This window comes from Papio anubis, chromosome 6, assembly GCF_008728515.1.
Source record: "Papio anubis isolate 15944 chromosome 6, Panubis1.0, whole genome shotgun sequence".
In the NCBI taxonomy this organism is placed as follows: domain Eukaryota; kingdom Metazoa; phylum Chordata; class Mammalia; order Primates; family Cercopithecidae; genus Papio; species Papio anubis.
In genome coordinates, this window is record NC_044981.1 from 28,295,774 (window position 1) to 28,316,519 (window position 20,746).

A 20,746-nucleotide genomic window follows, 5' to 3' on the forward strand; every position below is an offset into this window, starting at 1 on the left:
CCAGGCTGGAGTGCAGTGGTATGATCTCGGCTCACTTGTAACCTTTGACTCCAAGGCTCAGGCCATCCTCCCACCTCAGCCCCCTGAGTAGCTGGGACTACAGTCGCATGCCACCAAACCCAGGTAATTTTTGTATTTTTAGTAGAGATAGGATTTTGCCATGTTTCCCAGGATGGTCTTGAAGTGGTGATCTCAAATGATCCACCCACCTAGGCATCCCAAAGTGCTGGGATTATAGGCGTAAGCCATCCCACCCAGCCCTGCTAAATATTTTAATGTCAGCTTTGATTGCAGAACCAATACAGGCAACATAAGGTTTTAATTTTTTATCTTGAGATCTGCTTGTCTGTGCTGTGCTGTGTCAACAAATTCACATAGAACAAGTAGATGACTTTTATTAATATCTCAGGTTTAACTTTAAATTTCCTTTTTGTTCTACATTTTTTTCTTCTTTTAAATTTAAAAAATGTATTTTTCTTACTGGAGAAGAAAGAAGCAAAGGATGTGTTAAAAACATAGCTTTTTATCACTGTCAAGGTGTAACACTCTACCATTTTACTCAAATTATGTATTACCTCTTCCTTATTCCTGTTCTGTTATAATTTAGCTTGAGCACACACACCCCCCCACCACACACACACACACACAGAGACATACACAAGAAGCCAGTGCAGAGCCATCAGAGGGGAGGCACAAATGTTTGGGAGATCATGGATCCTCCTGGTTGTTGCCTCTGTTTGAAGATAGGCACTATAAAATTTCTTCTTTCCCAGCAGCAAGCGCGGCAGAAGGCATGTAATGAATTTTCTATTAACTTGCCTTCTATGAAAGATTAATCATCCCTCAGAAGGGTCAAGGTTTGAGCAATGCCAGCCCTAGTTACCTCCTATTCCAGTGATAGCTTTGGAAGGCTTCTTAACTGCTTCCCTGATTCTGAATTCACTGAATCTCACTTTTTTCTTTTTCTTTTTCTTTTTTTTTCATTTCTACACTTTTTACCCATTGCCATCTCTCATTACTTTATCCTTTTGTCTCTCCTCATTGTGTACAAGAAAAAGAGTTTGGATTCAGGATTTAAACAATCCTGGCTTTAAGTTGTTTCTCATTACACAATTTTGGGCAAGTTATTTAATTTTTCAGTGTATCAAGTTCTTTTTCTTTTGTAAAAGAACATAACAGTAATGACTTCTAAAATAAAGATTAAGTAAGAATTTATATCTGGAAATGCCGGGCACATACAGTAACAACTCAATAAATGCTGATATAAGTTCCCATTATTTCTTTTTCTTCTTTCTTTTTTCATTTTCCTTCCTGCTCCATTTATCTCTTATTTATCTTCTTATCTGCTCTATTCCTTTTCTATTCATCAGCTAAAGAAGCTCCCAACCTTGAGTATCTCCAGCTTATTACATTTTAATTCAACTTTTTTATTAAGGAAAATTTCAAACATATATAAAAAGTAGAAAGGAGTATAATTAGGCTCACATACCTGTTGCCCACTGCATCTATGATCTATGATCAACACAACTCACCACCAATTTCATTTTACTTACATCTGAAAAAGCTTGTTACCACAGCCCCCACCCTTGCACACATACCCATCCTCACTGAATTATTTGGAAGTAAATTCCAAATGACATATCACTTCACCTGCAAATATTGTCTGCCCTTTCTGATCATAGCCAGGAAAACAGCCAATATTTGTCCCTGGGATATCTCTGGGATGTCTACAGGGTGTTTCTATATCAAAATCTGGTGTTTTCTGACTGGCTTTGATGCCTTTCACAAGTTGCCACAGGCTGAGGGATTGCAGAGTGGGAAAGGAGAAGCCAGACTGTCTCAGCCTTTAATTTGTTCTAAATCAGATTCTGATTGCAACTGTTGTGGGGGCACAGTTGTAGATTTATCTAACCTAGGCCTTGTGACTTGGATGAGACAATCTCTAAACTTTACTGAGCATCTGCTTCTTATGAATATTGTTGTGGCCTGAAAAACATGACCTATAAGACATATGTTTTAACTCAAAATGTATTGATTGTTACCCGTGTTTCCCAGTCTTCTAGGAGTAAGAATTGGTCAGATAAGTGCCAACGATGAGAATCTCTGAAAAGCCGAGAAACTAAACTGTCTGCCTTAAAAGGGACTTTGGTGGTTTTTCTGATCCAACTCCCGCTTTGTGCAAATACGTAAATTCAGGCCTGTAGAGGAGCGGCATTCTCCATGTTCCACAGTTCTACTGAGAACTGTGATAGTCTGCAGTGTGTGCTGGTGATGTAAGGCATATTTATTCTTTCCTGGGGAGCAGTAAGGATCTGAGTCATAGATTGCAGAATTTCCAGGTGGGAGGGCATCTGGTTTTGAATGGTGTGGGTCACTCAAATTCCTGTGTGTGGGCAAGGACACAGTGCTCTCTCCCCAACGTCCTTCCCAATCCGTTAAAGCAGGAGTAATAGGAACACTGTCTAGGGGAGTGCACATTATTTCTCTCACCACCTCCCCACCCCAACCTCCAAGAAGCAGAGTTCTTCCTGGAGCAGGTTGGAGGAGGAAAGCTTGGCATTAGTAACAGACCCTTCAGGAAGTCTGCGTGTCAGGGCCAGCTGCCTCAGTGAAAGATGAGGTTTAGGGCCACAGCCAGCTTCAACCATAGATGAGTCCCAAACTTCATCATGTTTGGGGAAGAAGATCAGAAAGTTAAGAACATGTGAGAATGAAGATTAAATTCCAAAGGACATTCAGTGATCTCTCTAGAATTTGCTTCCATTTCCAAACACATACATTATGAGTAATTGAGCCTTGAGGGTGAAGCTGCAAGTGGATTTGAAATTGAAACTCAAGTTTATGGTCTACATTTACACTATTGTGAATCTTTGGCCAAGTCGCCTTTTCTTTCTGAACTTATTTTTCCATTGCAAATTCGAGCTGAAGATGCCCATCCTACCTCTGTAACTGGCTGATTGTAAGGGCTAAATGAAATTATTGATGTGAAAGAGGCTCGTAAACTATAAATTCTGTATAAACATAAGTGAGAGTAACTTAAAATGGCAGGCTTGGAGTAGATCCTATGCTTCATGCTTACAAAACTAGAGTAAGGAAAATCCTGGAGGCCTGAATGGAGATGCCAGATGCCAAGGGAGATTTTCTAATTCATGGAAAATAGTCAAGTAAAACCAAAGGGTGGACAGAGATCTCTAAGTCAGATTTGGGTGGTTTCAGAGGTTGTGGTTTGAATCTGAATAAAGAGGTGTACTGTCCCTGAGAAGGAATCAAACCTATTTCCTTTATAATCAAAGGAACTAAAAACAAAAAATCTGATATTGACTTTCAGGTAGGATTAAGTCATTACCAGAAACTAGGACAGGGAGTCTGAAAGGCCTCATTTCAATTTGTAAACTGCCACTCACTAACTACGTGACCTTGGGCAAGAAACTTATTCTCATAAGAATAAGGAAAAATTCTCAAGGAAAAATTAGAGTCCGGTTGGGAAAATTAGGCAGCGATTGAGACACTGGTTTTTCCCACCCAGGTGTCCCACCACGTTTAAGATCATGAACTGCTTGTAATTACAAGATTGTTAAAGTCAGGAAGTAACAGATCTTATAGCTTAATTTAGGCCTGGATTGGCTTTTTAGCTTTAATCTATGGCTCAGGCTATAAACATTTCCACCTAAAATCTTGATAGGTAGGCCAGGTGCAGTGGCTCATGCCTGTAATCCCCAGCACTCTGGGAGGCCGAGGCGAGTGGATCACCTGAGGTCAGGAGTTTGAGACCAGCCTGGCCAACATGGTGAAACCCCGTCTCTACTAAAAATACAAAAAATTAGCCAGGTATGGTGGTGGACACCTGTAATTCCAGCTAACCAGGAGGCTAAGGCAGGAGAATCTCTTGAACCCGGGAGGCAGAGGTTGCAGTGAGCTGAGATCGTACCATTGCACTTCAGCCTGGGTAAGAAGAGTGAAATTGTGTCTCAAAAAAAAAAGATAGGTAAAATTTGATAAAATTGTATTTCCTGTCTTTCAGTGGGAATTCCTTCTCCTGTCAGATTACATATATGTATGTATAATTTGCATAATGTATATAATTTGGGCCAGGGGAGGTGGGATCTCAATGTTCTCAGCACAATTGACCCCCAAGGTTAAAAATTTAAATCCAAAGAGGTGTGTTTTGAAGAATGGAAAGAATATAGCTGTCTGAGAGATTCACATAGGGAGCTAGTAGGAGTGAAGACTAGAAGGAGGTTAAGAGCACATCAGGAGAGCTTCGAATACCTTGCTGGAGATTCTGGATTTGATGCTGTAATAAACTGGTTAGCAACGCTGGCTCTTTTTAAGGGGAGAGATGTCATCAGATAGGTGTTTAGAGTTTCCAGTGGCAATAGGGTAAAGGAAAAAGTATAGAAAGGAAGAGTCTGGAAGACAGAAGACAAGGAGGAGATGATTTCAGCATTCCAGAAAAGAGGCAACAGGGATTTGATATGGGCTGTGGCTGGGAGGCAGCTGCTATGTGAGACAGTCAGGGGAAGATGACAAGTCCCTCCATGTGGCCTCCTGCTGAGCATGAGCTCCCTGAACAGAGTTCTTGCCTCCAGGGAAACTGAAACAATGGAACAAGGGGCTTGAGAAGGCCATTCGATCTGACCATTGAGGCATAGTTTATGATGAAAGTTTCTCTTCTGCTCTAGAAGTAAGGTATCGTGTGACAAGCAAAGATAAAGTGGTGAGGAAGGTAAGGCATTTATAACAGCAAGGGGGGAGCAGCCATCACTAAACACAGGCTTTGGGTAAGTCGGATTTTCTGTTTGAGCACCAGTTTGTTCACCTGTTGAATTAACACTGGGTGTTTTTTTTGGGCTGGGTCCAGTGCTAAGTTTAAACTAATCTCTTTTTTTCCCCCTAAAATTAGCCCTATGAAGTTCATATTGTTCTACCAGTTTTACAGATGAGGGCCAGAGGCACAGAGAGCAGATTAAGTCACATAACTTGGGAAGGAATGAGGTTTGATATTTTAATCTCCACAGTTCTTTGAACTGTGATAGAGGGGAGGAGGGCAGGCAAGTCAGCATCTGGGGTCAGGAGGTGCCACAAAGCAGGAAACCTGAAGGGCTTTGGGTGTTTTGTGGCTAGGTCAGGCATTGCATGGGGTCCTTCCCTTAGATTAGAGGGCTCTAAGAAGAGATGAGACATCTGAGATAACAAAAAATTTCTGTTTTTCAAGAGAGCTCTTAAATGCCCAGACTCCCCCAGACTGGTGGAAAATTAAACCCAGTAAGACTTCAAGAATTAAACCTCACTCAGACTTCAGTTACAGGGAGGCAGAGGCAGGATTTTGTGTGAACCTGGAAGAGGCAGGGCTGGTGGAGGGGGCTGGTTGGAGACAAACTTAGAACTGGAGAGGAAGAACTTATCATTTCCTAAACATGAAAGTTCAGCAAAGCTGGGCTGGCAGTGCCAATCCTATGGGAGGACGGGAGATGTGTGGGAAGAGCGGTAAGGGAGACAACACTGAGCCTCTTCACTAATCCACAGATTTTTCAGCATCTCTTTATCTCATTAGAGCCCATTTGTTCCTGAATTCACTCATTTCTTGTAGTTTCAAAGCATTAGAAACAGCAAACGCACCAACACTTTCCAGTCTGTAATATCTGTTCCTTAGCCACTCCTTCTCTCCAAAAGGTAGGAAAATGGCAGTGGACTGGGGACAAAAAAAAAATTTTAATTAATATGAGAGAATCCCTGCACAGCCTAATGATGATAAATGCCATAAATTTAAGAGTTTAACTCAACCCTTTGAAACTGAGGTCCAAATGGGGGAAAAAAAATGAGTAACTAATTTTTTAAACTTTAAAGAGCTAATAATCTAATAAGGAATATATAAATTGTTCAAGAATACAAATAATATGCATATTAAACATATTAAATATACTTATGATAGTGAGGGGAAGGAGAGTGAAGTTTGGGAATCAAAGGATATAAATAATAAATAAAACAAGACAGGGGCCTTGCAAGGACAAATGATTATGAACTTAGGAGCATGATTAATTAAACATTAATTAATGTTTGCTAGGGGTCCAAACATCAAAACTGTATGGTAGCCAAAAGGGAAGAATGCCTTGGTCCATCTCCTGTGAAGTCAGCAGGGATTAACTATGTCATTTACGTGAGAAACCCAGCAATTCCAGGGGCTCCAGGCCTGCATTTCTCAATTCACACATTCTAAAATTTTAGCCAAGACTACTGAGAGGTCATTGGGAACTGTTGCTGAATGAATGGGGCTTGTATGCCAGTTGAAAGGCAAAGCAACTTTATTCTTGAAGGGACTTCTGTCTCATTTCCATGATTCTTCTTGGGCTCTGGGCTTCAAGGCTATTAAAAGGAGTGTTTGCCACTATTCACAATAGTAAAGACATGGAATCAACCTAAATGCCCATCAATAATAGACTAGATAAAGAAAATGTGGTGGCCAGGCACAGTGGCTCATGCCTGTAGTCCTAACACTTTGGGAGGCTGAGGTGGGCCAATCATGAGGTCAGGAGATCAAGACCATCCCAGCTAACGCAGTAAAACCCCGTCTCTGCTAAAAATACAAAAAATTAGCTGGGCGTGGTAGTGGGTGCCTGTATTCCCAGCTACCAGGGAGACTGAGGCAGAATGGTGTGAACCCATGAGGCAGAGGTTGCAGTGAGCCGAGATCACGCCACTGCACTCCAGCCTGGGCAACAGAGCGAGACTCCATCTCAAAAAAACAAAAAAAAAAAAAGAAAAGAAAACGTGGTACATATGCACCATGGACTACTATGCAGCCATAAAAAAAAAACAAGATCATGTCCTTTGCAGGGACATAGATGGAGCTAGAGAGCATTATTCTTAGCAAACTAATGAACAGAAAACCAAATACCACATGTTCTCACTTATAAGTGGGAGATAAATGATGAGAACACATGGACACATAGAGGGAAACAACACACACTGGGGCTTATTAGAGGGTGGAGGGTAGGAGGAGGGAGAGGATCAGGAAAAATAACTAGTGGGTACTAGGCTTAATACCTGGGCGATGAAATAATTTGTATAACAAACCCCCATGACACAAGTTTGCCTATATAGCAAACCTGCACATGTACCCCTGAACTTAAAATAAGTTAAAAAAAAAAATAGAAAAAAAAGAGGAATGCTTGCAATTTTTTGTAATTATATAATTATTTTTTAAAGTTATTTACTTTTTTAAAGCACTGCATTCAGAATGTCAGATTATTGTCCAGAAAGTTGGCAACATTAGTATTCCCCATTCCCCCACCCATCGTGTAAGAGCCTCCTATACCAGACTGAGCCCAGGCTGGGAACCACTATTCCTTTTAACTTTTGCCAATCTGATAAGTGCGGAATGTGTCTTTTCATATTTATACTTCTTTGATTATTGGTGAGAGAGAACATTGTATCCTAACATAGATGCCATTTGATTTTCTGTCTCATGCCCATTTTTTTCTGTTGGTCTAGTAGTTTTTTCTTACTGCTATATAAGCACTTGAAATCATTTCCAAGCATTTGTATTAATTTGCTGTCCTTCACATAGATTGTGACTATTTCCCCTCCTCGGGCCAGTTTCCTCCTAACTCTTTTTGAGAGATACTAGATGGCCGGCCCATCCTTTGATTTTTTTCAAGCTCAAATAATATAAGAAATAACATTTGAAATGTCTAGACCAACCCTTTTGCAGTGACTTTACTGGGAGGTTGCATCAGCATCTAGACACTTCCATACATTGAGGAAAAACAGACAGCAGTGTTTAAGGACCTCAGAGGGCTTGCCATCACCCATTTATAATTTTCCCAGAACTTGTGAGTCCCAGGTCCTCATTGCACTGGTGAGCGCTGAGTGCTCACGGGGGTGTGTGTGGGACAGGATGTGGTTTGAGTTCTGTGATCCTCACCCCGACCTCATGCGTCCAGAATCCTTGCAGCCCTGTGATTGGCCTGTGGGGGCTTGGGCTAAGTCCCTGCCAAGATACCAAAAGACTGCGGAGGTGGGCAAGGACCTCAGGCCCCCAGACTAGCAATCTACAAACACTAGTCATGACTACACAGTTAAGGGTCGTCCATCTGCTTCCCCTTCTCCTAGCCTGCTTTGTGCAAACAAGTCCCAAGCAGGAGACGATGAAGGTGAGTGAGCTCCAGAGAGGGCATGGTAGTTACTCTTCTGTCCTACTTCTAGACCCTGCCCTCCAGTCCTTCTTGTAAGACTCCAACTCCTGCTTTCTTCTTCTTTGCCTGTTCCCCTAAATCTTGCTTTTTTTCTCCTTGAATCTTCTTCACTCCTATGGATGGGTGTTCCTTGTGTTGAATGTGACTAGGGAAGAAAGGGTCTCTATACTGTAGTCCTTTCTCCCTTTCTTCAGGTGGAGGCCCCCTGGAGACCTCTCCGGCCACATCAGTCTCTGCTTCAGAGCTGGGTCTGCGGCTGGGACGGCGATGGGCCTTACAGTAGGTGGGGACTGGGGTTTGAAGGAGAAGCTGAGTGGACTCGTCTCAGACACAACTCAGCAAGAACTCCTTGAAGAGGAGGAAAAAACAAATGTGGAAGTTTTAAGGATGGATAAAGTCAGAGTTATCAGAGAAGCGTAAAACATGAAAAAAAAAGAATCAGAGCCCTAAAACAACTGGATTTGGGGTCAGGCATCTTGGATTCTGGCCTCTGTTCTATGCACAATTAATGGCTCGTTACCTTCTTGATAAGACACATGTGTCTGGCAGCAGACGGGGCAGTTCAGGAAAGGATAATAATGAATGCGATTAACTTGGAGGCAAAAAATAATCATGAAGTTAGGTAAAGGCAAACTTTCATTTACATAATGGGTTACCACTTTTGGCTTTGGACAAATTAACCTCTGTTTTCTCATTGTAAATTTATGGGTAACGGTAACTACCTTGTGGGCGGGTGAACAACAATTTTATGCATATAATACATTCTACAAAATGCAGTTCTAATAAGATCTCCCCATCCCTCGCCTCTAAAATTAACTAGATAATTTCCTGGGTGAACTTCTATTTTGAGAATTGATATGGTTTTTATGTTACCTGTGGTGCTTAATTGAGTATGGAGACTCTGGGCTACAGAATTTGCTTAATAAAAGCTGCATTTAGAGATAATTGAGACATGGCATATAGACTTCAATAAATTTGAAACAGCAGTCAATATCAGAAGTAAACTGGACTAAAAGGAGTCTTCGAACTGAGAGTCTCTCTAAGCTCTTGCATCCTGGTACCCAACACGACTGTGAGTAATTGTCATTGCAGTAGCAAAAGAAACAAAAAGGCAAATTCTTGCAAATGTTTAACTTGATACTAGGCAACATGAAGATAAGAATGGATACTTTCACACAATATTCTCTTTATAGATCCCTCAATTTTGCTAGTGCACATATATGTGTATAAATTTAGGGAAAGGCGTAAAAACCTGCATAGAAAAATATCTTTTTCCTCAAGAGTAAGAAGTGAGTAGCTACAACCTAGTATGCTAGTGATAAAATCAGTGGGATTACAGGATTCGAAAAGTTGTGTTTTGTTTTGCGTTACTCCTTGTCTGAATGGGGGCAGATGGTGTTCAACCAAAATCCTTACTAGACTACTGCATTTCCAGGAAGTCTAGTTTAATCGTAGTTTAAGTCTGGACATTCCTTATCAGATAATGCCCTTCTTTCTTTTCTTCAGCCAGTTCCTTTCCACCTTCTTCTCACTGGATGGTTTGGACATATAGCTTCCTTTTCATATTCCTGTCATATATGTTTTGTATTCCATGAGCAGTTTGTGGCAGCTTCCCCAGTATAAGAAAAGGGATCAGCATGTGCTGGTGAGTACTGTGGCATCAGTACACTTTGGGTACTGCATGAACCCTGTAAGGGTAGAGACAAAGGAGGAATAAGATGAGACCTGCCTTGTAGAGGAATTTAATAAAAGAACATGTGATGAGAATTTCAGGCAGGACTAATTTATGTTATGTGGAACTTAACAAATGTTGCGTGGAAGTCTGCTCAAATATTAATATGTTCATGAGATTTGAGAAGGAAGGGGATAGGCGGAACGGAGGATGAAGGTGGATATTAGACACCTGGAGCACAATGGGCTGAAGAGCTGGGTGAGTCGCGGGTTGGATGCTGCCGGACAGATTTCAGGGACTTACCTGCAGATGGACTTTAGGGTTCTCCATCTCTTTTCTTGAGAGCTACCAAAACCTGGGATTTCACAGTATTGGCTTACACGACCACCATATTAGTAGGAGAGTGACGAGAAAGTTATTCAAGGTGAAGATAATATTAGAATCTAGAATGTTAAACATCGAAGCTTACTTGGAGTTCTAGTAAGAATCTAGGTAAATATCTTCATTTTACTCATGGGGAAACTGAAGGCCTGGGATGGGAATTGCCCAGATTCACAGAGGAATTTAACAATGGAGCTGGCTTCTGATTCCCAGGACAGTGTTCTTTCTACTCTATGTGCTGATGAGTGGAGTAAGAGGTCAGAAGACCTGGGGAAAGAGAAGTAACTAAGTTATCCTAAAAACAGTTCAGCAATTTAAAACACGCCCTTCTCAGAGAGTCCAGGCAGGAGGCCTTCAATCCAGAGCCAAGGAGTAGCCTCTTTTACAGAAGCATGTAAGGCAAGCGTGCTTTTCTCTTCAGCCCCACTTACTTCCAGCTCCTACCATCCCAGCTTATGAATCAACACCCTTTTCCATTATCCATGCATTTCCTGGTATCTCACATCTTTCAAAATAATAGGAAACTTGATTCTTATGTGTGTGTGGTGCAGAGAGGGTACATAATAAGTGTGTATATGTATAGGGTACAGGAGATGTTTTGATACGGACATGCAATATGTTATAATCACATTATGGAAAATAGGGTATCCCTCCCCTCAAGCATTTATCCTTTGTGCTATAAACAATCCAATTATATGCTTTCAGTTATTTAAAAATGCACAATTAAGTTATTATTGACTATAGTCACCCTGTTGTGCTATCAAATACTGGGTCTTATTCATTCTTTCTAACTATCTTATTTTGTATCCATTAATCATCCCAACCTCCCTCCCACCCTCCTAGTATCTTTCCCAGCCTCTGGGAACCACCCTTTTACTCTCTATCTCCATGAGTTCAATTGTTTTCATTTTTAGATCCCACAAATAAGTGAGAAAATGCAATGCTTGTCTTTCTCTGCCTGGCTTATGAGACTTGGTTTTTTATTTCCAAGTTACAAGAACCAAGTTTCAGTCTTGTCATTGATACTTTAGACAACTCTTGTTTTCTAGGTCTTGGTCAGAATGTACCTATTCTTTGACTTCTTTGAAAGATTACACAGATGCTAGGAATTGTTGTTACCAATATTATCACTTTAAAAAAAAAATCTTCCAGATGGATTGTCACAAAGATGAGAAAGGCACCATCTATGACTATGAGGCCATCGCACTTAATAAAAACGAATATGTTCCCTTCAAGCAGTATGTGGGCAAGCACATCCTCTTCGTCAACGTGGCCACCTACTGTGGTCTGACAGCGCAATATCCTGGTAAGAATTCATAGCTCTTTGGGACTAAATTTTCCAGCTGATTATATTCTAAATTATACTTGGAATTATAGTTTAATTCTAATTATGTACCAAAATAAATACTCATAAATCAAGTGACTTCATCCCCCAGATCAGAAGTCAGCAAGTTCTGGCATACAGGCCAAATTTGGTCAGCCTGGCTTTGTTAACAATGTTTTATTGGAATGCAGCCATCCCCGTTCATTTATACATCACCTATGGCTGCTTTCATGCTGTAAAATAGAGGTCAGTAGTTGTAGGAGTAGTGGTGACGGAAACCATATGGCCCACAAAGTCTGAAGTATTTCCTATCTGGCCCTTTACAGAAAAAATGTGCTAACCCCTTCCCCGTGCCCTGCCTCTGCTTTTCCCTGAGATTTCCAGGGGAATCAATATGTACTTGAGAACTAGGAGCCTCTCAGAAGATTCCAGAAGTCTTCTTGATAAATACAGGACAGAAGACCCATGTTTTTGAGACTTTTGCAAGGTTTTACAGGTAACTTACAATGACAGGAAAAAGGAGTTTTATACCTGGAACTGCATTTGATTAGAGTGAGGGCTGGCAGATGAGGCTGTAATAGAAGCAAATACTCCCTCTCCAACCTCAACCCCTTTTTAGGATGTAGTTTTTCCTCCCTTTTTGTACATTATTCAGGGAAGAATTTTCTCATATTTTAGGGCACGTTGTTTAAAAATCAGTGAAAACAAACAGGATGGATTATACCAGAGACAAATGTACTTCTTATATTTGAAGTAATAAGACCTTCATTTTTTGTTTTTAATTATGTTTTGAATAAGTATTATATTCACAAGTCTCAAAGTTCAAAAGGAAAAAAAATTTGAACCAAAGGTTTCCACCTTCTTCCCCTCCCTTCAGTAGACCAATATTATCATGTTTACAGAATACATAGATATTGTTTTTTCTGCTTCTCCCTCCCAAGCTGATAACACACTATAAATACTATTTGCTGCCTTGATTTTTTAATTAATAAAATACATTTGAGTTCAGATCATTTCCTCATTCTTTCTTAAGACTGAATAATATTTATTGGAACATAATTTATTTTCCCAGTTTATAGGGACTTTAAGAATCGATTTATTCAGTTTCCACCCTGCAAATAACAGACAATGGAAGGATATAGGGAGGGGTACTGAGGAACCCTGTGAAAACAGGAAGGCATCTGGCTCAGAAAGGGTTAACAAAGAAGCTGATTATAAAAGTCTGAGCAGACAAGTTGGAAAATTTCCTGGTAGTGGACGAAGGCAGCTGAAGCTTGTGTTTCAGCATATCACTGAGGATTTTTAGGAAGAATGCATCTTCAGCATCATGAGGATTGTTGAAAAATGTTAGGATAGTTGACTTCAAATTTCTCTCGTTCTCTTTGCCTTTGTCAATTTTACTTCCACTCCACTCAGGGTGAGCCAGGCTGCACAGAGGAGAGGAGCTCAGTCCTCATTATCTGTGTCTTTTCCTTTAAAAAAGAAAGATTCAGGTCGGGCGCTGTGGCTGACTCCTGTAATCCCAGCACTTTGGGAGGTCGAGGCGGGCAGATCACGAGGTCAGGAGATCAAAACCATCCTGGCTAACATGATGAAACCCCGTCTCTACTAAAAATACAAAAAAAAATTAGCTGGTCATGGTGGCACGCACCTGTAGTCCCAGCTACTCGGGAGTCTAAGGCAGGAGAATCGCTTGAACCCAGGAGACGGAGGTTGCAGTAAGCCCAGATCGCGCCACTGCACTCCAGCCCGGGCGACAGAATGAGAGACTCCGTCTCAAAACAAACAAACAAAAATCACCTGTTGAGCTTTGGAGTAATAAAAATGACTAAGCCCCATTTCAGAGGAACAGAAAACTCTCTGAAATGGGATCTGGGCATCCCTATTTTTAGGGAAGGGCGTTCAGCTGATTCTGATGTGCTGCAGGTATGGGAAACACTGCACCATAACAAAAGGCTTTTGAGTGCACGTCTGAAGATCCGGCCTCTAACTTCAGCTATGCCACTAACAACCCTTCTGATGTACAGCTGTTTCCCTCCCTGGGCCTCTGTTTCCTTCTCTGTAAAATGGGTAACCCCGGGGAAAGATCCCTGCACAAGGCAGAATCTCCACCCAGACCAATATGTTGTCCCTCCTCTAACCGCAGAACTAAATGCACTCCAGGAGGAGCTGAAGCCCTATGGTCTAGTTGTGCTGGGCTTTCCCTGCAACCAATTTGGAAAGCAAGAACCAGGAGATAACAAAGAGATTCTTCCTGGGCTCAAGTAAGTGTCTTCTTTAAATCCAATAGGAGGTGCCTGTGTACCTTTCCTCAGTCTCCAGAGGCCCTTCCAGCTCAGGAACTTCTGGGGAGGTTTGGATTAATAGGCTCAGGGGCATTGCAAGCAGCATTTAACTTCGGCCTACCCTGATAAGCGTCTGGCAGTTTCCAGAGACTCTTTCTCCATCCCTGGCTGAGACTTGGACTATGGAAGACAGAAGGGATGGAGGAAAAGAGACGGGTCATGGGATAGAGAGAGAATAAAGTGAGTCAGAGAGCCCAAAGCCAAAACATGACCGTATTCCTCCCTATGCACAATGATACTTTCCTCTTTCTCCCCTTTTTCATGATTTCGAATCCTAGTATCCCATTATAACCTTTACTTGCATATCCTGGAGCTTCCTGGGAACATTATGACTTGTTGCAGGTATGTCCGTCCAGGGGGAGGATTTGTACCTAATTTCCAGCTTTTTGAGAAAGGGGATGTGAATGGTGAAAAAGAACAGAAAGTCTTCAGCTTCTTGAAGGTGAGTAAATTCCTGGCATAAGCCGCCTCCTCTTTTCTAATATTCCTAGCATAGAGTTGGTGTGGCAGAAATGGATCCATGGGCTCTGGCCTAGAGGTGGGATTGGTCTTTTTGGAGAAAATCTCCAGATCAGCATTCCACATTCCACATGCTGATCTGGAGATTAATCTGTGAGTATCTGTGGGGCTCTAACTTGTGTGGTGAAGAGAGTTGTGTGGAATGGCAACTTTTACTTGGACCACCCTCTTTTGCTCGTTGACATTCATTCATTCATTCCAGGTACACTTGATGAATGCCTGCTATTTATAAAGCAATCTGAATAATAAGGATATAAAGATGAATAAGGCACAGTCTCTACCTTTGATGAGTTTATAGTGGAGAGAGAGTTAGAAACCATTAGCTATCTAGCTGGTTGTGGTGGTTCATGTTTGTAATCCCAGCACTTTGGAAGACTAAGGCAGGACAGGAGAATTGCTTGAGTCCAGAAATTCAAGACCAGCCTGAGCAACATAGTGAGACTCTGTCTCTACAAAACAAATACAAAAATTCCTGGGTGTGGTGGCATGTACCTGTAGTCTCAGCTACTCGGGAGGCTGAAGCCAGAGGATTGCTTGAGCTCAGGAGCTGGAGGCAGAAGTGAGCTATGATTGTGCCACTGCATTCCACACTAGGCAACCAAGCAAGACACTGTCTCAAAAAAACAAAAACAAAAAAAATAACAAACCAACAGGTATGATACAGGGTAGTAGATACCTTTTATGAAACACTGATTTTTAGACATAGAGAATGCCAGAGCTGAAAGAACCCTAAAGATTACCAAAGTGAATTGTTCCTAAATGCTGGACTGTGAACCAAGACTAGTCCATGTTAAGACTTTATATATCCTCAATAAGTTGAAGACGATAGAACAGTGTATCATGCCTCTGCACCCCAGCCTGGGGGACACGGCAAGACTTTGTCTCAAAAAAAAAAAAAAAAAAAGAAAAGGAAAAAAAGGAACAGTGTAAGAAGCTTTTTTATGAACTCAACTCGTCTAACTTATAGGGCTTCCCTTTATTCACAAATTATGACCCACATGTAGTTTATTTTTCCAATGGTCTTTTTAAATTAAGTGATAAATGATGGTGTTTTAAAAATTTTTGTTTTTTGACAAAATATTAGTAATTCAGTGTTGGTCCCAAAAGATAATTATTGAAATATTAGTGGCCCATGGAACCCTAAGACCTGGAAAACCACATTCCAATCCAAGCTATTTACTTTGAAGAAAAAGAAACCAAAAGCATAAAAGGTAATATGTCTTATCCGTGGCAGCAAAATTTTGTGATAGGGTTATGGGGAGAAACTGAAAGAGAGCAGATTTTGCTATAATATCTATAATATTCTTGGTAGTTGGCATAGTGGTGATTCAAGAATCTATGGAGATTTTTAAGAATAACAGGAAGTTAAACTATCTAGGTATAGGAGTGGGTGGGTTACCCGTGGGTACAAATAGCCTGGATCATCCAGGAGCAGAAATAACATTGTTTCTCTTTTCCATCTCTCTGCTTTAGCACTCCTGTCCTCATCCCTCTGAGATTTTGGGCACATTCAAATCTATATCCTGGGACCCTGTAAAAGTCCATGACATCCGCTGGAACTTTGAAAAGTTCCTGGTGGGGCCTGATGGAATCCCTGTTATGCGCTGGTCCCACCGGGCTACAGTCAGCTCAGTCAAGACAGACATCCTGGCGTACTTGAAGCAATTCAAAACCAAATAGGAAGGTGGAGTTAAGGGCAGGAGCAATCCTACTTCTACTTCTCACCTAATGATTTGCTCCCCCTCTCCCCGCAAAAAAGGAATATCCATCTTTTCACCACACTCTTTTCCTGCATGGGCTCCATCTGAGCAAATCACCTCCACATACTGCCAGAATTCCCACTCTCCACAAACTAGATTTATATTTGGAAGGATACCGCTCTTTTGCCTCTCAAGAGTATGTGGGTGAAGACTGAAAAAAAATGGAAACCTAAAATCCCCAGACCTCTGTTACAGGTTGAATCATTCGTATCCACCAGAGGGAAATCATCCTTCCACGACAATGGTTCAGTCGGCCATCACATCCTGAAGAAGAACATTCCTAGACGTTCTGACGCTTCCATCTCTCTCCACCCTAGAGGTGTAGAAATAGCAACGGGGTCATAGTCACACAGTTTAGGTTCCACTTCATAACATTTTTTGTCTCCTAGGACAAACATGTATCATCAGTTTCCAACTGTTTGGGCTCAGTTTTCATCCATGACACCTCCCCCCACCAGCCATTCTCCTGTGGGAGCAAGAACATTGCTTCACAAGAAGAGAGGGCATCTCCATGCTGGTGGGACCCAGAACCTGTCTCTGGCCCTAAAAAAGTTTTCCTTATTGTCTGATCTTTAATGCATTCAGGTTACAGCACCTGGACAGGAATGCCCTTTATCTTTTGAAGGATGGGATTTCCCATCTCAACCCTGGATTCCTCAGCTTCAGAATGAGCCCTGCCACTGTCTCCAATAAAATGTTTTCTGCAGCATCGACGATCTCTATGGTGGTTTTAAAATCCCGTCTGGTCCTTGAACTCATTTTATCTCCCTCCTCCTTCTTACTCTGTCACAAATGATGTATTGCCCACATGACCTGAGCCCCCCCAGACAGAAGGATTTACATTTGGAAGGTTGTCTCCCGATACCTCTCAGTTGTCATTCCTCTTCAGAAATTGCCTCAACCTAAGTCTGTCCCCTTTCCAGGGCAGCCTGTATCCAGTTACTGGTCCCCGAGAGGCATAGAGGCCAAACCCTGACTGCTCAACTTAGCACAACTTTGAAGGGCCGTACTAGCTCTAGACATGCACAAGGGGTAGGCCGGTGGCATTTTGTGCTTGCACTGCACCCTGATTTTTCCCTCTGACAAATTCTGCTTCTCTTCTTTGCCACCCTCCTAACCCTCCATGCTGATTCTCAGTTAGTGCCCTAGTAAACTTTCTGAATGCAAATATCCATCTTAGAGTCTACTTTCTAGGAAATCCAACCAGTAATTGTTGGTACCAAATATGATCTGAGAAAGAAGATGCTGAGAGGAGGTTTTTGAAGTTGAATTATTCACCGTCTGGTTGACAATGAGGAGATGCGTGGAGCACAAACAACCACCGGCACAAGTAGCAGTGCGGTTGTCAAAACTTTTGCCAAACCTGAACTTGTATGGTAAACTGGCGGAAGAATACGCACTAGCAGACATGAAGTTTCAGGTGCTTAAGAAACATGAGGGGAATGGTAATTATAACAATAGAATTGGATGGTCGTTGCCAGAGGAAATAGATGTTTTGGAGAGCGATAATTAAAGACTGAGGATGATATATTATTAAATTAAGGCTAATTGTGAAAGTGTGTCTCCATGGGATGTATAAAGGACCTCTCCTATCTGCAACTTAAGAGCACCAAAATCTAAAGTTCAGGCTCAAGACTTAATCATAGGAATAGTATGTAAAACTCTAAAAGAAGTTAGCTTCCAGCTAGGCATAGTGGTTCACGTCTGTAATCCCAGCACTTTCGGAGGCAGAGGCAGGAGGATCTCTTGGGTCCAGCAGTTCAAAATCAGCCTGGGTAACATAGGGAAAGCCCATCTCTGCAAAATAAAAGACATAGCCAGGCATAGCGGCACACACCCATGATCCCAGTTGCTAGGGAGGCTGAGGTAGGAAGACCACTTGGGCCTAGAAGTCAAGGCTGCTGCAGTGAGCTGAGGCTCAACATGGAGACCTCTGGTTTGAGGTATTAGAATATCCAAATCCCCAAAATTTCCAGGACCCTCAAAACTTTTAGAAGTGGCCCACCCCTTCTTATTGAGGGTTAGCATATCCTTCTCACTTGAAAACAATGCAGATGACTCTGGCCAAATATTATGTGCCTCTGCTCCCACTCAGAATCTGCCTCATATCGAACTAGGTTCTCAGAGTACCTGAAGAAGGGGAGTGCAACGTCAAGTTAGATAAGGAGACTTCACTGATATGGGAGCGCTCTCCCTGAATACAGAATTTTAACCCTCTGTCAAGAACCCAACACACTGTTCGGATGGCTCCTACTCGGAAAAAAGGAAAAATGTCTCTCTCTCAATGTGGTGGAAACACCAGAACTGTTTCAGCAGGTGGTAGAAATAGGGGATCAAAAGTTCAGAAAAGTGGGTGGGTTCAAGTGATTTACCATGCAGTGCTGGGAACTCCACTAGATAAATGTACATCACCGGAAGGCCAAAGGACATTCAGTTTGAAAAAACAAAAAAGGAATGTGCTGGTGAGAGGGGCCATTTTGTTATGTTGTTCAATTACTTTAACAAAAATTTTAAAAATATTTAATCTTTCTCTGTTGAACTTTCATAGAAAAAGCCTGACATGAAATATAACAAATGTAAACAATGGATTTCTCAAGAGATGAGACTTTGGCAAATTTTTAAATAATTATATTACTGTTTTTCTGTATTTACTTAGCCTGCGTTGCATCTATACGTCGAAAACAGTGATTTTTGTAAAGGAAATACTCGCTCTCTGAGTGTTTCCCAGCAGCAAAGCATTTTAACATTAGATTTTAAATCAGCGAGTGTCTGGATGGGAGTGGGAGGCTGGCATTTCATTTAAAGTAGCAAATAGTGTAGCCGAACGCAGAGTGGAGAGACAGGAACTAGAATGTGGAAGATGGATAGCCCGCGGGATTCCGAAACAATGGAAAATGCGCTCGCTGGTTTTGTGCAGGCGGAATACGTACTTTTTGGTGGAAACTTCGCTCGGAAGGTAGTGATTGACACGTCCATTTTACATGCAGCCATCTTAGCTTCCTGCTGCTTTTGGTGAACCGATGTGACTTTCATTCAAATGTTTTTAAATTATTGTCTGACTTTACAGAAGCTGTGGGAAAATCTGAGCAGAAATTCAAGGTACCGGTGAAGGCAACCCTGAGTCCCCAGGGCATCTCTGAGTTGGGAGGAAAAGGGCTCCGGATCAGCTAATTCCGGGGTTCCCTTGATTGTTGCTTTTAATCCCATTCGTGGAAGTCCCGTATTAGAAGGTGCCTAAAACTCATATTATTTAATACCTTAAAAAACAATGTTTAAAGAGTTCATCTTCAATCTGTAACAGCGTCTTCTCTTATATCTTTCCAAATCCATATTATCTCCGTGGCTCCAGTGGCGCAATCGGTTAGCGCGCGGTACTTATAAGACAGTGCACCTGTGAGCTATGCCGAGGTTGTGAGTTCAAGCCTCACCTGGAGCAGTTTTACTATTCTCTGACCTGTAGAAATCCGAAAATGGGGATCGCTTATTGCATCTGCGATTCCTTTCAGCGATGTATGTACCGTTGTGATTTAGACTGTACTCAGAACCCTCGTGTGATTTGATTTAAAATTCCCTGCATCAGGTCATGCATGATAAATGTCGTCACACGGTCCTTTTTGATGCTTGCCTTTGTCCAATACTTCGGGAACAAGTATATGACAGTCGCTAAAACAGCTCTTCACAGTATTCATTTCAATAAGAAACTGACCGGGCATGGTGGCTTACGCCTGTAATCACAGCACTTTGAGAGGCAGAGGAGAGCTGCTCTCTTGAGCCCAGGAGGTCAAGACCAGGCATGGGCAACGTGATGAAACCCCGTCTCTACAAAAAATACAATTTAGCCAGGCGTGGTGGCGCGCGCCTGTGGTTCCTGGGTGACAGACTGAGACCCTGTCTCAAAGAAACCGGACCTTCACAGTCTCAGGCCCAGATAGATTAGGCATATATAAAATTTCATGACAAGTATTTCCGTGTGACTTTTCAACTCTGTGAAACAAGGACGATCTTAGGTTTTAAAATCATTGTATAAGTGGGACTTTTCTTGTCTCTGGATCTGCTTTCCCTACCTCAGTTTCTTCATTCCTCTGGGATTCTTAATGAGTCTATGATGTCTGTAGTTATGACAGAGACACGGGTATTGAGTCTCAAAAAATAAACCGACCCAGTACAGCCTCGGAGCTGAGCAGGAAGCCTACATGTGGGCCACCAATCTCACCTTCTGCATCTTAAACATCTGAGACATCCTGGAGACACAATACAGCTCTCCCTCTTCACAGATTTATGACTGCCCATTTGCAAATGTTCAGCACTACCAGTTCTTTTCTAGCTGCTGCTGCATTTTGAAGTATTTACATTTGCCCTAGTCCCATCCTGAGCTGCCCACAAGGTAAAAGTGGGTTCAAAACAACACCTACAGACCAACTTGAATTAACACTTGGTTTTAAAAAAAAAGTGATAGTGGATAATTTACTTAACCAAGATGTGCAATGAACATATCAATAGGAGGGCTATTCACTGTGTTGTTTGATAATAAATTAACGATTAATGGCCGC

At 41.8% G+C, this 20,746-nt stretch overlaps 1 protein-coding gene and 1 non-coding gene across 3 annotated transcripts; both read left to right on the forward strand.

Moving 5' to 3' along the window:
• The first annotated feature begins 7,197 nt into the window (after positions 1-7,197).
• GPX5 (glutathione peroxidase 5) lies at positions 7,198-16,907 on the forward strand. 2 transcript variants are annotated; one of them, XM_003897250.4, is made up of 5 exons: positions 7,198-8,153; positions 11,401-11,554; positions 13,719-13,836; positions 14,260-14,359; positions 15,910-16,907. In XM_003897250.4, exons 1-5 carry the CDS (start codon positions 8,067-8,069, stop codon positions 16,114-16,116), a joined length of 666 nt encoding a protein of 221 aa, XP_003897299.1. In that variant the 5' UTR covers positions 7,198-8,066; the 3' UTR covers positions 16,117-16,907. The 2 variants fall into 2 exon arrangements, with proteins under 2 accessions (XP_003897299.1, XP_021792764.1); XM_021937072.2 differs by lacking the exons at positions 13,719-13,836; positions 15,910-16,907 and having other exon boundaries at positions 14,260-14,862.
• Positions 16,908-19,538: 2,631 nt separating this feature from the next.
• TRNAI-UAU lies at positions 19,539-19,632 on the forward strand. Its single transcript has 2 exons — positions 19,539-19,576; positions 19,597-19,632. It is a non-coding gene; the product is annotated as a tRNA-Ile (tRNA).
• Positions 19,633-20,746: the final 1,114 nt, after the last annotated feature.